This window comes from Crotalus tigris, unplaced genomic scaffold (assembly GCF_016545835.1).
Source record: "Crotalus tigris isolate CLP2741 ecotype Arizona unplaced genomic scaffold, ASM1654583v1 scf7180000024513.1755786, whole genome shotgun sequence".
In the NCBI taxonomy this organism is placed as follows: domain Eukaryota; kingdom Metazoa; phylum Chordata; class Lepidosauria; order Squamata; family Viperidae; genus Crotalus; species Crotalus tigris.
Window position 1 is genome coordinate 380,023 of NW_024100685.1, and position 12,317 is coordinate 392,339.

A 12,317-nucleotide genomic window follows, 5' to 3' on the forward strand; every position below is an offset into this window, starting at 1 on the left:
CCTCTACTTCCCCTCCCCTTCCCCCTCCCCCTCTTCTACTTCCTTTCTCTCCTTCCTCTTCTACTTTCCCCTCCCCCTCCCTCTCTTCTACTTCCTCCTCCTCCTACTTCTTCTTCCTTCCTCTCCCTCTTCTTCCTCTACTTCCCCTCTTCTTCCCCCTCTTCCTCCTTCTCCTTCTTCCTCCTTCCCTCTCCTTCCTCCTCTACTTCCCTTGCCCTTCGCCCTCCCCCTCTTCTACTTCCTCCTTCTCCTTCTCCCTCCTTCCTCTCCCTCCCCTTCCTCCTCTGCTTCTCCTCCCCTTCCCACCTCCCTTCCCCTTCTCCTCCTACTTCTTCCTCCTCTTTCCTCTTCCTCCTCTACTTCCCCTCCCCTTTGCCTCCTCCTCCTCCTTCTCTTTCTTCTCCGGACTCCCTTTCCCTCTTCCTCTCCTCCCCCCCCCCGCGCGGGAGAACCCCGTCAATCACGCGGGCTGAGCCCGCCCCCCTCCCCCGGGCCGGCCCCGGTTGTCCGGCAACGCCTCGGCCGCGCTCCGCAGTTGCCGGGCGCCCCACTGGCCGCGATGGCGGGTCGGAGGGCGCCTCGTCCGCGACGGCGACGGCCCAAGTCCGGGGGAGCGCGCCGCGTGGCCTTCTCCCGCAGCCTGGCCCTCTCCGCCCTCTCTTTCAGGCCAGTGGGGGGGGGGGGATGGCGGGGAGGGTCCCGGGCCACCCTGGGAGCCTCCCGCGGCCAGCGCAGGCTACCTTCAGCCCCCGGACAGCGCCCGAGGGGGGGGAATCTCCGAGGGGAGGGAGGGAGGGAGGGAGGGAGATCCCCTCCCTTAAATCGGGGGTCGCTCCTGGACTGCCGCCCCCTCCTTCCCCTGTGTTCCTGGGGATGATGGGAACTGTGGTGGACAGCCACCCTGCGGTCTCCGCTAGACTGGAGGTGCCAGTCTCCAAGGAAAGGATCCCGCCAGGGAAGCAGCCAAGCCGGACGGAGGCTGGAGCTTCACAGATTGCACCAAAGCCGCCCCGGAGCTGGGAGGGGGACCTCAGAGGTCATCCGATCCACCCCCCCCCACGGCCTTTAGAGCAACAGGCTTAATTTTATTCCCGTCAAAGGCTCCCTTCTTTAAGCAAATGGTCAGAACGTGTGTGTGTGTGTGTGTGTGTGTGTGTGTGTGTGTGTCTGGAAGTCACTTTCAGAACGTGTGTGTGTGTGCGCACGCGTGTGTGTGTGCGTGTCTGGAAACCACTTTCAGAATGTGTGTGTAAGCCACTTTCAGAACGTGTGTGTGTGTGTGTGTGTGTGTGTGTAAGCCACTTTCAGAACGTGTGTGTGTGTGTATGTGTGTATGTGTGTAAGCCACTTTCAGAAGGTGTGTGTCTGTGTGTGCGCGTGCGTGTCTGGAAACCACTTTCAGAACATGTGTAAGCCATTTTCAGAACGTGTGTGTGTGTGTGTGTGTGTAAGCCACTTTCAGAAGGGGTGTGTGTGTGTGTGCGCGCGTGCATGCGTGTCTGGAAACCACTTTCAGAATGTATGTGTAAGCCACTTTCAGAAGGGGTGTGTGTGTGTAAGCCACTTTCAGAAGGGGTGTGTGTGTGTGTGTGTGTGTAAACCACTTTCAGAAGGGGTGTGTGTGTGTGTGCGTGTCTGGAAACCACTTTCAGAACGTGTGTGTAAGCCACTTTCAGAACGTGTGTGTAAGCCACTTTCAGAAGGTGTGTGTGTGTGTGTGTGTGTGTGTGTGTAAGCCACTTTTCCCATGACCCCCAAGCCCTGCCTGGTATCAAAGCCGGTCATTTGAAAAGCCCTTCCAGAGCCCCCCCCCCAATTGAGCCCCCACAGATTGCCCCCCCCCACATCCACGCTCAAAGCCCATCAGCCTTTCACGAAAAAGAGAGGCGGGGATGGGGGGGGGTACTCAACAACCCCTCTGCTTTGTGTTTTAGCAACGTGAAACCCCCCTCGAGACAGAGCCCCACCAAGCAAAACCGCCTGCAGGACTTGCACTACGCGGCCAGCATCGGGCAGACCCAGTGGCTCCAGATCAGCCTGCAGAAAGCCGAGAGCCCCGACCAGGCGGATATTAACGTAAACGCTCCTTTGGAAAGCGGGGTGCCCCGTTTTCTCCGGCCAGGAAGAGCCCCCCCCTCCTTTGGCTGCTGGCTTGGACCCCTTGGGGGGAGGGAGAGGATCCGAATTGGGAATAGAACTTTCATCTAAAGCAGGGGTTCTCAACCTTGGCAACTTTAAGACTTGTGGACTTCAACTCCCAGAATTCCTCAGCCAGCTTTGCTGGCTGAGGAATTCTGGGAGTTGAAGTCCACAAGTCTTAAAGTTGCCAAGGTTGAGAACCCCTGATCTATAATAGCATGGCTTCCTTTTAAGGTTGTAAGCTGCCCAGAGTCATCCTGGGGTAAGATAAATAGATAGATGGATGGATGGATGGTTGGATGGATGGATGGATGGACGGACGGAGGAGCAAGCAAACTAGAAGAATCATAAGACTCCCAGGACTACAGGGGACCTTAGAGGTCTTCTAGTCCAACCCCCTGCTCAGGCAGTAGACCCTCTACCCTTCAAGACAAATGGCTGTCCAGTCTCTTTTTAAAAACCTCCAATGATGGAGCCCCCACAACTTCTGGAGGCAGGTTCCACTGGTTAATTGTCCTCCCTGTCAGGAAGTTTCTCCTTAGCTCCAGGTTGCTTCTCTCCTTGATGAGTTTCCACCCATTGGTTCTTGTCCTGCCTTCAGGGGCTTTGGAGAATAAGTTGACCCCCTCCTCTTCTTTGGGGCAGCCCCTCAAATGCTGGAAGACCATTATGGGGTCACCCCTTCTTTTCTCTAGGACTAGCCAAACCCAAATCATGCAACTGTTCTTCATATGTTTTAGGCTCCAGGCCAGGGCTCTTCCAACTTGGCCCTTTGATGACTTGTGGACTTCAACTCCCACGTGTGCCTGGCTGAGGAATTCTGGGAATTGAAGTCCACAAGTCATCAAAGGGCCAAGTTGGAAGAGCCCTGCTCCAGGCCCTTAATCATCTCAGTTGCTCTTCTCTGCACTCTTTCTAGAGCAGTGGTTCTCAACCTTTTTAATGCCACGACCCCCAACCGGTCGTAAGTCGAGGACTACTCAACTGGTCGTAAGTCGAGGACTACTCAACTGGTGCAGCACTGTTTGCAGAATGGGACTTTTGGCGGGCTCAGCAGGGCAGAGACAGCCTGGACAATTCCTATTGGCTTTTGAAAGCCAATAGAATTAGACTCTATTCAGGAGAGTCGATTCTATTGGCTTTCGAAAGCCAATAGAATAAAAGGGAGTAGCACAGCTAAGGAAAAGGGGGAAAAAATGGCGGACTGCGTTGTTTGGCGACCCCCGTGAAATGGTCGTTCGACCCCAGATGGGGTCTCGACCCACAGGTTGAGAACCACTGGACTAGAGTCTCAACATCTTTTTGGAAGGAAGGAAGGAAGGGAGGGAGGGAGGGAGGAAGGAAGGAAGGAAGGAAGGAAGGAAGGAAGGAAGGAAGGAAGGAAGGAAGGAAGGAAGGAAGGAAGGAGTGACTGAGTAAGTGAGCGAGCAAGCAAGTCAGAGGGAAGAATCATAGACTACTAGGGCTGGAAGAGACCGTGGAGATCTTCTCGTCCATCCACCTCTCCTCCCTCCCTTCCTCCCTCGGCCAGGGCTTCTCCACGCTGCACACGGCCGCACTGCACGGCCGGCTGGACTGCATGACGATGCTCATCGAGAAATACAACCTGGACGTCAACCTGGCCAGCCTGCGGGGCTGGAGGCCCATCCACCTGGTGCTGGGCCAGGAGAGCAAGGACACGGCCGCCCAGTGCCTCCACTACCTGCTCAGCAACGGGGCAGACGTCAACGTGTGAGCCGGGAGGCCGGGGGCGTCTCGGGTGGGCTGGTGGGCCGGGGAGGGGGAGGAGTTGCATAGGCAGTCCTCGACTTACGACAGTGACTGTTCAAAGTTCCAACGGTGATTTATGACCGTTTTTCCCACTTAACGACCGTCGCGGCATCCCCAGGACCTTTTGTGAACGAAATTCAGGGGCTCGGAAACTGGCGTGTACTTACGACGGTCGCAAGGTCACGTGACCCCCCCCCCTTTGGCGACCTCCTGACCCGCAAAGTCAGTGGGGGAAGCCAGACACCCTTAACGACCGGGAGACTAGCTTAGCAACTGCAGTGATTCACTTAACGACCGAGACAAGAAAGATCGTAAAAAATGGGGCAGGGCTCGCTTAACAACGGTCTCACTTAGCAATGGAGATTTTGGGCTCAGCTGCGGCCGTAAGCCGAGGACTGCCTGCATCCCTTGAGGATCGGCTTTGGAAAGAGCCCGGATTTGGCAGCAGTTAAATTAAATAAGGAAGGCTGGGATGGGAAAAGCTGCTGGAAGGGGCTTCTCTACACTTCCAAGCGTGCCTTTCTCGCTCGGAAAGCTAAAAGGCCGCTGGTTTTTCTTCTTGGCTTGATCGAAGGTTCCCCCCCCCCCGCCCAGGTCCCCAGCTGGCCAGGTAGAAAGCCAGGGGGGTGCTGCACCGTTCACCTTTTGTGTCTTAAAAATTGGAAATTGAATGGCTTAAACCATCAGCAGACGTGAATTTTCTCAAAGGGCAAAGGTCAAGCCAGGATTGGTTCCCATAAAGCCACCGAAGGGTTTAGTCTGTCCTTTCTGTAACATAATCCACAGGAGAGGATCTCTGGAGCTCAGGGTCAAACTGTGGGGGGGAGGAGGAGGAGGAGGAGGGGGGGAGGAGGGGGAGGAGGAAAGACTGTGGGGTCCTTGGACCTTGGTGGTTTTCTTGCAGATGTTTCATTACCCAAGTAGGTAATGTGTTCAATGGGAGGAGGAGGAGGAGGAGGAGGAGGAGGAGAAGAAGGAGGAGGAAGAGAAGGTGGAGAAGGAAGAGGAAGAGGAGGAAAAGAAGGGGAGGAGGAGGAAGAGGAGGAGAAGGAAGAGGAGGAGAAGGAGGAGGAGGAGAAGGTGGAGAAGGAGGAGGAAGAGGAGGAGGAGGAGGAAGAGGAGGAGGAAGAGGAGGAAAAGGAAGAGGAGGAGAAGGAGGAGGAGGAGAAGGTGGAGGAGAAGGAGGAGGGAGGAAGAGGAGGAGAAGGAAGAGGAGGACGAGGAGGAGGAGAAGGTGGAGAAGGAGGAGGAAGAGGAGGAGGAGGAGGAGGAAGAGGAGGAAAAGGAAGAGGGGGAGGAGGAGGAGGAGGAGGAGGAGGAGAAGAAGGAGGAGGAAGAGAAGGTGGAGAAGGAAGAGGAAGAGGAGGAAAAGAAGGGGAGGAGGAGGAAGAGGAGGAGAAGGAAGAGGAGGAGAAGGAGGAGGAGGAGAAGGTGGAGAAGGAGGAGGAAGAGGAGGAGGAGGAGGAAGAGGAGGAGGAAGAGGAGGAAAAGGAAGAGGAGGAGAAGGAGGAGGAGGAGAAGGTGGAGGAGAAGGAGGAGGAGGAGGAAGAGGAGGAGAAGGAAGAGGAGGACGAGGAGGAGAAGGTGGAGAAGGAGGAGGAAGAGGAGGAGGAGGAGGAGGAAGAGGAGGAAAAGGAAGAGGAGGAGAAGGAGGAGGAGGAGAAGGTGGAGAAGGAGGAGGAAGAGGAGGAGAAGGAGGGGGAGGAAGAGGAGGAGGAGGAGGAGGAGGAGAAGACAGTGGGGTTCTTGGTGCTCTCTGAACTTGGTGGTTTTCTTGAAGACTGTTTCATGACCCAACGAGATCTTGACCTTTGCTCAACTATCTCCTCCCTTCTAGCCCTGATGATGCTACCTAGTTGGGTCACGAAACGTCTGCCAAAAAAGCAGCCAAGCCCCAAAGACCCACAGTCCCATCCTCCCTGGCTGAACTCTGCGGGTCTGGCAGCCTCGCCCCCCCAATCTCAGAGCTTGAGGCCTTGCGGTTGGAGGGGGTTGGGGTCATCCCTTGACCACCATCCTGCCCCAGTCGCTTACAAGTTACCTCGGGAGAGCATCCGGGGGGACTTTTCACCCAACTTTAGGACTCTCCTAACCCCTCCCCCATTCTGGCTCCCCAGGCAGAATTTCAACGGGGTGTCTCCCCTCCACAAGGCAGCCAGCGAGGGGCGCGAGAACTGTCTCCAGGCTTTGATTGACGCTGGGGCCAACGTCCACAGCCAGGACAACGAGGGACAGAAACCCATCGACCTGTGCAAAATGTGGGGCCACAGAAGCTGCGCCAAGTGAGTAGGTCGCTGCGAAGCAGGGTGGAAGGGCACCACAGAGTGTCCAGTTCAGAGGGGGCCCCTGGAGATCATCTACTCCAGCCTTGGCCCAAGGCTGAGAATCTATAACTTGACCGTTTGGTCTAGAAGTTGTCACCAGACTAGAAAGCCTGGCTGAGGAATTCTGGGAGTTGAAGTCCACAAGTCATCAAAGGGCCAAGTTGGAAGACCCCTGATACAGACTTTAAGAGAAGTGGACTTCAACTCCCAGAATTCCTCATACAGCGTGCCTGGCTGAGGAATTCTGGGAGTTGAAATCCACACGTCATCAAAGGGCCAAGTTGGAAGACCCCTGCAAGAGACCGTGAGTTCAAATCCCACCTTAGCTAGGAAAGCCAGCTGGGTGGTGACTTTGGGCCAATCCCCAGGAGACGGTGAATTCTAGTCCTGCCTTAGGCACAAAAGTTTCTAAACGAGACAATTAAATAAGTTTTGCCTCATTTTACGACTGTTCTCACCACAGTCATTAGGGGGAATCATTGCCGTTGTTAAGTTAGTGACACGGTTGTTAAGTGAACCCAGCTTCCCCACTGAAGGTTGCAAAAGAGATCATTTGATCCCGGGACACTGCGACCATCGTAAGTGTGAGTCGGTTGCCGAGCGTTTGAATTTTGATCACCTGACTCCGGGGATGCTGCAACAGTTGTGTGAAAAACGGTGCTAGTCCCTTTTTTTCAGGGCTGTTTTAAGTTTGAACGGCCGCTGACTTAACTGTTGTAAGTTGAGGACTATCGGGAACAGAAGAGCCGAGTTGGAAGGGACCACGGAGGTCATCTAGTCCAACCCCCTGCTCAAGCAGGAGACCTATTGAGACAAGTGATTGTCCAGTCTCTTCTTTAAAAACTTCCAGTGTTGGAGAAGGGAGGGAGGAAGGGAGGAAGGGAGGGAGGGAGGAAGGAAGGAAGGAAGGAAGGAAGGAAGGAAGGAAGGAAGGAAGGAAGGAAGGAAGGAAAACAGATGAAATCTCTAACGCCAGAGACAAAACCACTTTGCAACTCAGTGTACAATTCAGGATTATTATGTTTGGTCACACAGCCAGATGTTCAGACTAGATTTGGCATTTTTATCTACCTATCGTGTCCTTCCCAGGCACTTGGGATAGGCAGTTGTGGTTATTTGACAGTGTTCAAGGTAGCATAGGGGAGGAAGGAAGGAAGGAAGGAAGGAAAACAGATGAAAGGTACCATGGAGGTCTTCTAGTCCAGCCCCCTGCTCAAGCAGGAGACCTAGGCCAGGGGTAGGCAATCCAAAACACTTAAAGAGCCACTTGGACCCGTTTCCCACCAAAAACAAAACACTGGGAGCCGCAAAACCATTTTGATATCTAAAATGAAGATAACACTGCATATATCCTTTTTTACCTTTATTATAGGTGTGTTTGTGTGTGTGTGTGTTTGTGTGTATGTATGTGTGTGTGTGTGTGTGTATATATGTATAGGTATGTATGTATATATATACACACACACACACACACACACACACACACATACACACACAGGTAAAAAAAGGATATATGCAGTGTTATCTTCATTTTAGATGTCAAAAGGGTCTCTCTCTCTCTCTGTCTCTCTCCCTCCTCCCTCTCTATCTGCCCTTGGTCTGCCTGCCACTCCTCTTCCCCCGCTCTCTTTCTTTCTCTCTCTCTCTCTTTCCTCTCTCTCTCTCTGTCCCTCTCTCTCTCCCCCTCTCTCTTTCTCTCTCTCTCTTTCTCCCCCCCCTCTCCCATCTGCTGCTCACCTGACAAGCTTCAAGCTGTTGTCCAACAAGCTCGGGGGTAGGCAACCTCGGCTCTTTTATGACTCATGGACTTCAACTCCCAGAATTCCTGAGTCAGCCTAGCTGGGCTAGCTAGCTCTCTCCTGCCCTTCCTGCTTCCTGCAGAGACGCAGCAAAGGGAGGAGCCCAGTAAGCTTTTCAGCTCCTCGGAGAACACCGTGAGTGCACTTTCTTTTTTACACACACACACACACAAAAAAAAAAAACACACAGAGAGAGAGAGAGAGAGAGAGAGAGAGAGAGAAGCGCAATTCCTCTCTCTGTCTCTGTCTGTCTCTGCAAATGGCAGAGGAGGCTGGGAGCCGCAGGGGAAGGCTCAAAGAGCCGCATGCAGCTCCGGAGCCGCAGGTTGCCGACCTGTGACCTAGACCATTCCAGACAAGTGGCTTTTCTTTAAAATGTAGGACAATTCCATGTCCAAAATGTAAACTCCCCCCTCCCATGGGGCAAGGAGAGGGGTCGCTGCAAGGGAGGCGATGAGGATGAGGATGCTTAACCGCTCTGCTGTCCCCCCCCCAGGCGTCTCTCCCACGCCATGTGGAAGGCGGACAAGAAGCACCAGCTGAGGCAGATGTGCAAGCTGGACTCCATCAAAGCCGAGTGTGAGATGAAGCAACGGCAGTTCCTTCAAAGAGAGCAGGTAGCGGCTGTGTATCTCCCACTCCTAAACAGGAATTAGGAACGTCTGGGAGTTGGTCCACAAGTCATAAAAGAGCCAAGGTTGCCTACCCCTGGCCTAGTTTAATGAAAAGGAGCTGTGTGTGTGTGTGTGTGTGTGTGTGTGGACATGACATAAAAGAGCCAAGGTTGTCTCTCTGTCTCTCTGTGTGTGTGTGTGTGTGTGGACATGACATAAAAGAGCCAAGGTTGCCTACCCCTGGTCTAATTTAATGAAAAGGAGCTCTCTCTCTCTCTCTGTGTGTGTGTGTGTGTGTGTGGACATGACATAAAAGAGCCAAGGTTGCCTACCCCTGGTCTAATTTAATGAAAAGGAGCTGTGTGTGTGTGTGTACATGACATAAAAGAGCCAAGGTTGCCTACCCAAAGAGCCAAGGTTGCCTACCCCTGGTCTAATTTAATGAAAAGGAGCTGTGTGTGTGTGTGTGTGTGTGTGTGTGTGTGTGTGTGTGTGTGTGTATGTGTGTGTGTGTACATGACATAAAAGAGCCAACGTTGCCTACCCCTGGTCTAATTTAATGAAAAGGAGCTCTCTCTCTCTCTCTCTCTCTGTGTGTGTGTGTGTGTGTGTGTACATGACAGCAGCCTTCTAGTATTTGAGGGGCTGCCCCAAAGAAGAGGAGGGGGTCAATTTCCTCTCAAAAAGAGCTGGAAGGCAGGACAAGAAGTGAGGGATGGAAACGGATCAAGGAGAGAAGCAAGCTGGAAGTCAGGAGAAATTTCTTGACAGTGAGGACAAATCACCGGTGGAACGGCTTGCCACTAGACGTGGTGGGCGTTTCAACCCTGGAGGCTTTTAAGAAGTGACTGCCCAAAATCACCCAGCTGGTGTTCACGCCTAAGGCAGGACTAGAACTCACCGTCTCCTGGTAATTGACCCAAAGTCACCCAGCTGGCATTCAAGGCTAAGGCAGGATTAGAACTCGTAAGGCCCCGAGTGATTGGTCCAAAGCCATCCAGTAAGCTTTCGTGCCTAAGGCAGGACTAGAACTCGCCACCTCCTGGCGATTGGCCCAAAATCACCCAGCTGGTTTTCATAGCTAAGATGAAACTAGAACTCACAGTCTCCTCTACGATAGGCATATTTGTTGATTTCAATTCCTATAACCAGCCATCTCAGGTTCACGACTCTGGGTGGCAAGAGCAGATCTTTCTGGCCCTAGGACAGCGGTTCTCAACCTTTGGATCGGGACCCCATTTGGGGTCGAACGACCATTTCACGGGGGTCGCCAAACAACGCAGTCCGCCATTTTTCCCCCCCTTTTCCTTAGCTGTGCTACTCCCTTTTATTCTATTGGCTTTTGAAAGCCAATAGAATAGACTCCTCTTGAATAGAGTCTAATTCTATTGGCTTTCAAAAGCCAATAGGAATTGTCCAGGCTGTCTCTGCCCTGCTGAGCCCGCCAAAAGCCCCATTCTGCAAACGGTGCTGCACCAGTTGAGTAGTCCTCGACTTACGACCAATTGAGTAGTCCTCGACTTACGACCGGTTGGGGTCGCAGCATTAAAAAGGTTGAGAACCACTGCCCTAGGCCAAGAGGGTGGTGGAGGGGTGTCCTCTCGTATTGAGGAGGGGGGATGCTCTTCCCAAGGCCCGGGAGCAGGTCTCAATGCCTTTACTTTTCGGTTAACAGAGGGAGCTGAACATCTGCAACATGATGGCCTTCGAGAACTGGCTGGTGAAGAAGGGCCTGCCGTTGCCTACCGGCACCCTCTTAGGCCTGGCGCAGGTCCAGCGCCACTCGCTGACCCTCCGCAAGGTGGCCGGCCAGATAGCCAGCCCGGTCCCCTCCCTGGCCACGCTGCTGAGGGGCGAGCGCTCCGACTCCATCCTCAGCATGCAACGCCGGTACCGGCGTCAGAAGCCCTGGACCCTCAGCACCAACCTGGACTCCGAGCCGGCCACCTTCATCTCCCGCCCGCAGCTCATCCGGCTGGGCGTGGAGGCCGAGAAGCAGCCGCCCCACGACTTCACCTCCTTCCTCTTCCTCTTCAAGGACCCTTTCGGCCAGCCGGTGATCCAGATCGACAACATCGGCCGGGTGAGCAGCGTGCCCGACCTGCCCTACGAGGTCCTGCACCGGAGCCTCTACCCGCACAGCTGGACCCCCCGCATGGAGGTGCCCAGGGGACTCCGGCCGGTGCAGATCTTCAACCTGAAGCACCGACGTCCCCCGGGGCCCGAGCATTGGTGGACTGACCAAATGGCCCTCAGCCTGCGGGTCACCCTGGACCCCGTCTTCCTGAGCACCCTCCGGACCCACGTCGACGCCTACGGAAGCGCTGAACTTCTGAGTCCAAGGACGGCGAGCTCCGAGTCCTCCAAGGAGACCCCCTCCGTCTAGGGTGAATTGGCCGACCCGTAGGAGGGATCCTCGCAGGGGGGCCCTCCTGCCCTGCCCCAGAGGGCAAAGGGGCAGGGATACCCCTCCCCAAATACCCCCCCTCCTAAAGCATCCAATAGGGATGAACCTGCAACGCTCAAGAGACATTTAATAGTAATAAAAGGGCACTAGGGCAGTTCTGCGTCCGTCAGTCCTCAATTTACAAAGCGGGGGCTGCAAAATACAGGTAGTCCTCAACCTACGGCTAAAGTTTCTGTTGCTAAGCGAGACCGTTCTTAAGTGGGTTTTGCCCCGTTTTACGACCTTTTGGGCCACGGTTGGTTAAGCGAACGGCTGCGGTTGTTTAAGTCTGGGACAAGGTTGCTGAGTGACTCTGCCCTCCCCTTGTCAAAAGGTCGCAAAAGGGGATCACATGACACACAACCCCCCCCCCTGGGAATTTTGAATTTTGACCACGTGACCCTGGGGGGGGGGGGATGCTGCAACGGTCCTAAGTGTGACAAACGGTCCTAGGTCGTGTTTTTTTTTTCCCTCAGTGCCGTCGTCATTTTGAACGGTCACTGAATGAGTGCTTGTTAAGTAGAGGCTCGGCTGGGTCCCAATAAAACCGATGCCGACAATCACGACGGTCGCTGAAGGGAAAGGAGAAATGGAGGGCTGTGTGCTCGTTCTGTGGTCAAGCACGCGACCGAACACCTTTATTGTGAACGCGGGCCGTGCGCTGAAAGAGGCACCCTTCGACCTCAGCCAAGAACTAAGCGACAGCTGGGAGCCTCTGAGGTCCTCCGGACGGGCTCGGCAGCCTGACAATCGCCAGAGCGGAGTCCGAGGCTACCCCAGCTGAAGGAGCAGCGTCGTCGTCTCTGGCTTCCCACATTCCAGGCATCGCCTCGCCAATTCTTTGCACGACAATCTCGGTTCCTTCCCCGACCAATCCGGTTTTCACCCACCCCGGTTTAAGTCCCTGAAGCTTCGGGGCGGGATGCCGGCAGTCTTTGGGGCTGAACACACGTCTCCTTTTTGACGCGCCCCGAAAAGCTGACCCGGGACGTTTGTGTGAACCCTTGTTCTCGGTTCCTTTCTTTTTTGAACCAAAGTTGGTCCGTGTCTCTGCAGCCTCCTGGAGAGGAATTCTCCCAGCCAAATGCAGGAAGCCTCTTTAATTCCTGGCTGGACAGCCTGGGTCAGCTCAGCAATTACGTCTTTAAGGAATCCACTCCGCCTGGGCTCTCTCGGCAGATTCCTCTCAAAATCTGGAAGAAGTCCGGCAGTGGGCAGCTGGTGA

At 54.4% G+C, this 12,317-nt stretch overlaps 1 protein-coding gene across 1 annotated transcript; it reads left to right on the plus strand.

The window, feature by feature from the left end:
- The first annotated feature begins 373 nt into the window (after positions 1-373).
- On the plus strand, positions 374-12,174 carry ANKRD53 (ankyrin repeat domain 53). The gene is made up of 6 exons (XM_039333888.1): positions 374-666; positions 1,935-2,076; positions 3,671-3,870; positions 6,027-6,191; positions 8,529-8,649; positions 10,322-12,174. Exons 1-6 carry the CDS (start codon positions 560-562, stop codon positions 11,030-11,032), a joined length of 1,446 nt encoding a protein of 481 aa, XP_039189822.1. The 5' UTR covers positions 374-559; the 3' UTR covers positions 11,033-12,174.
- The last annotated feature ends 143 nt before the right edge of the window (positions 12,175-12,317 follow it).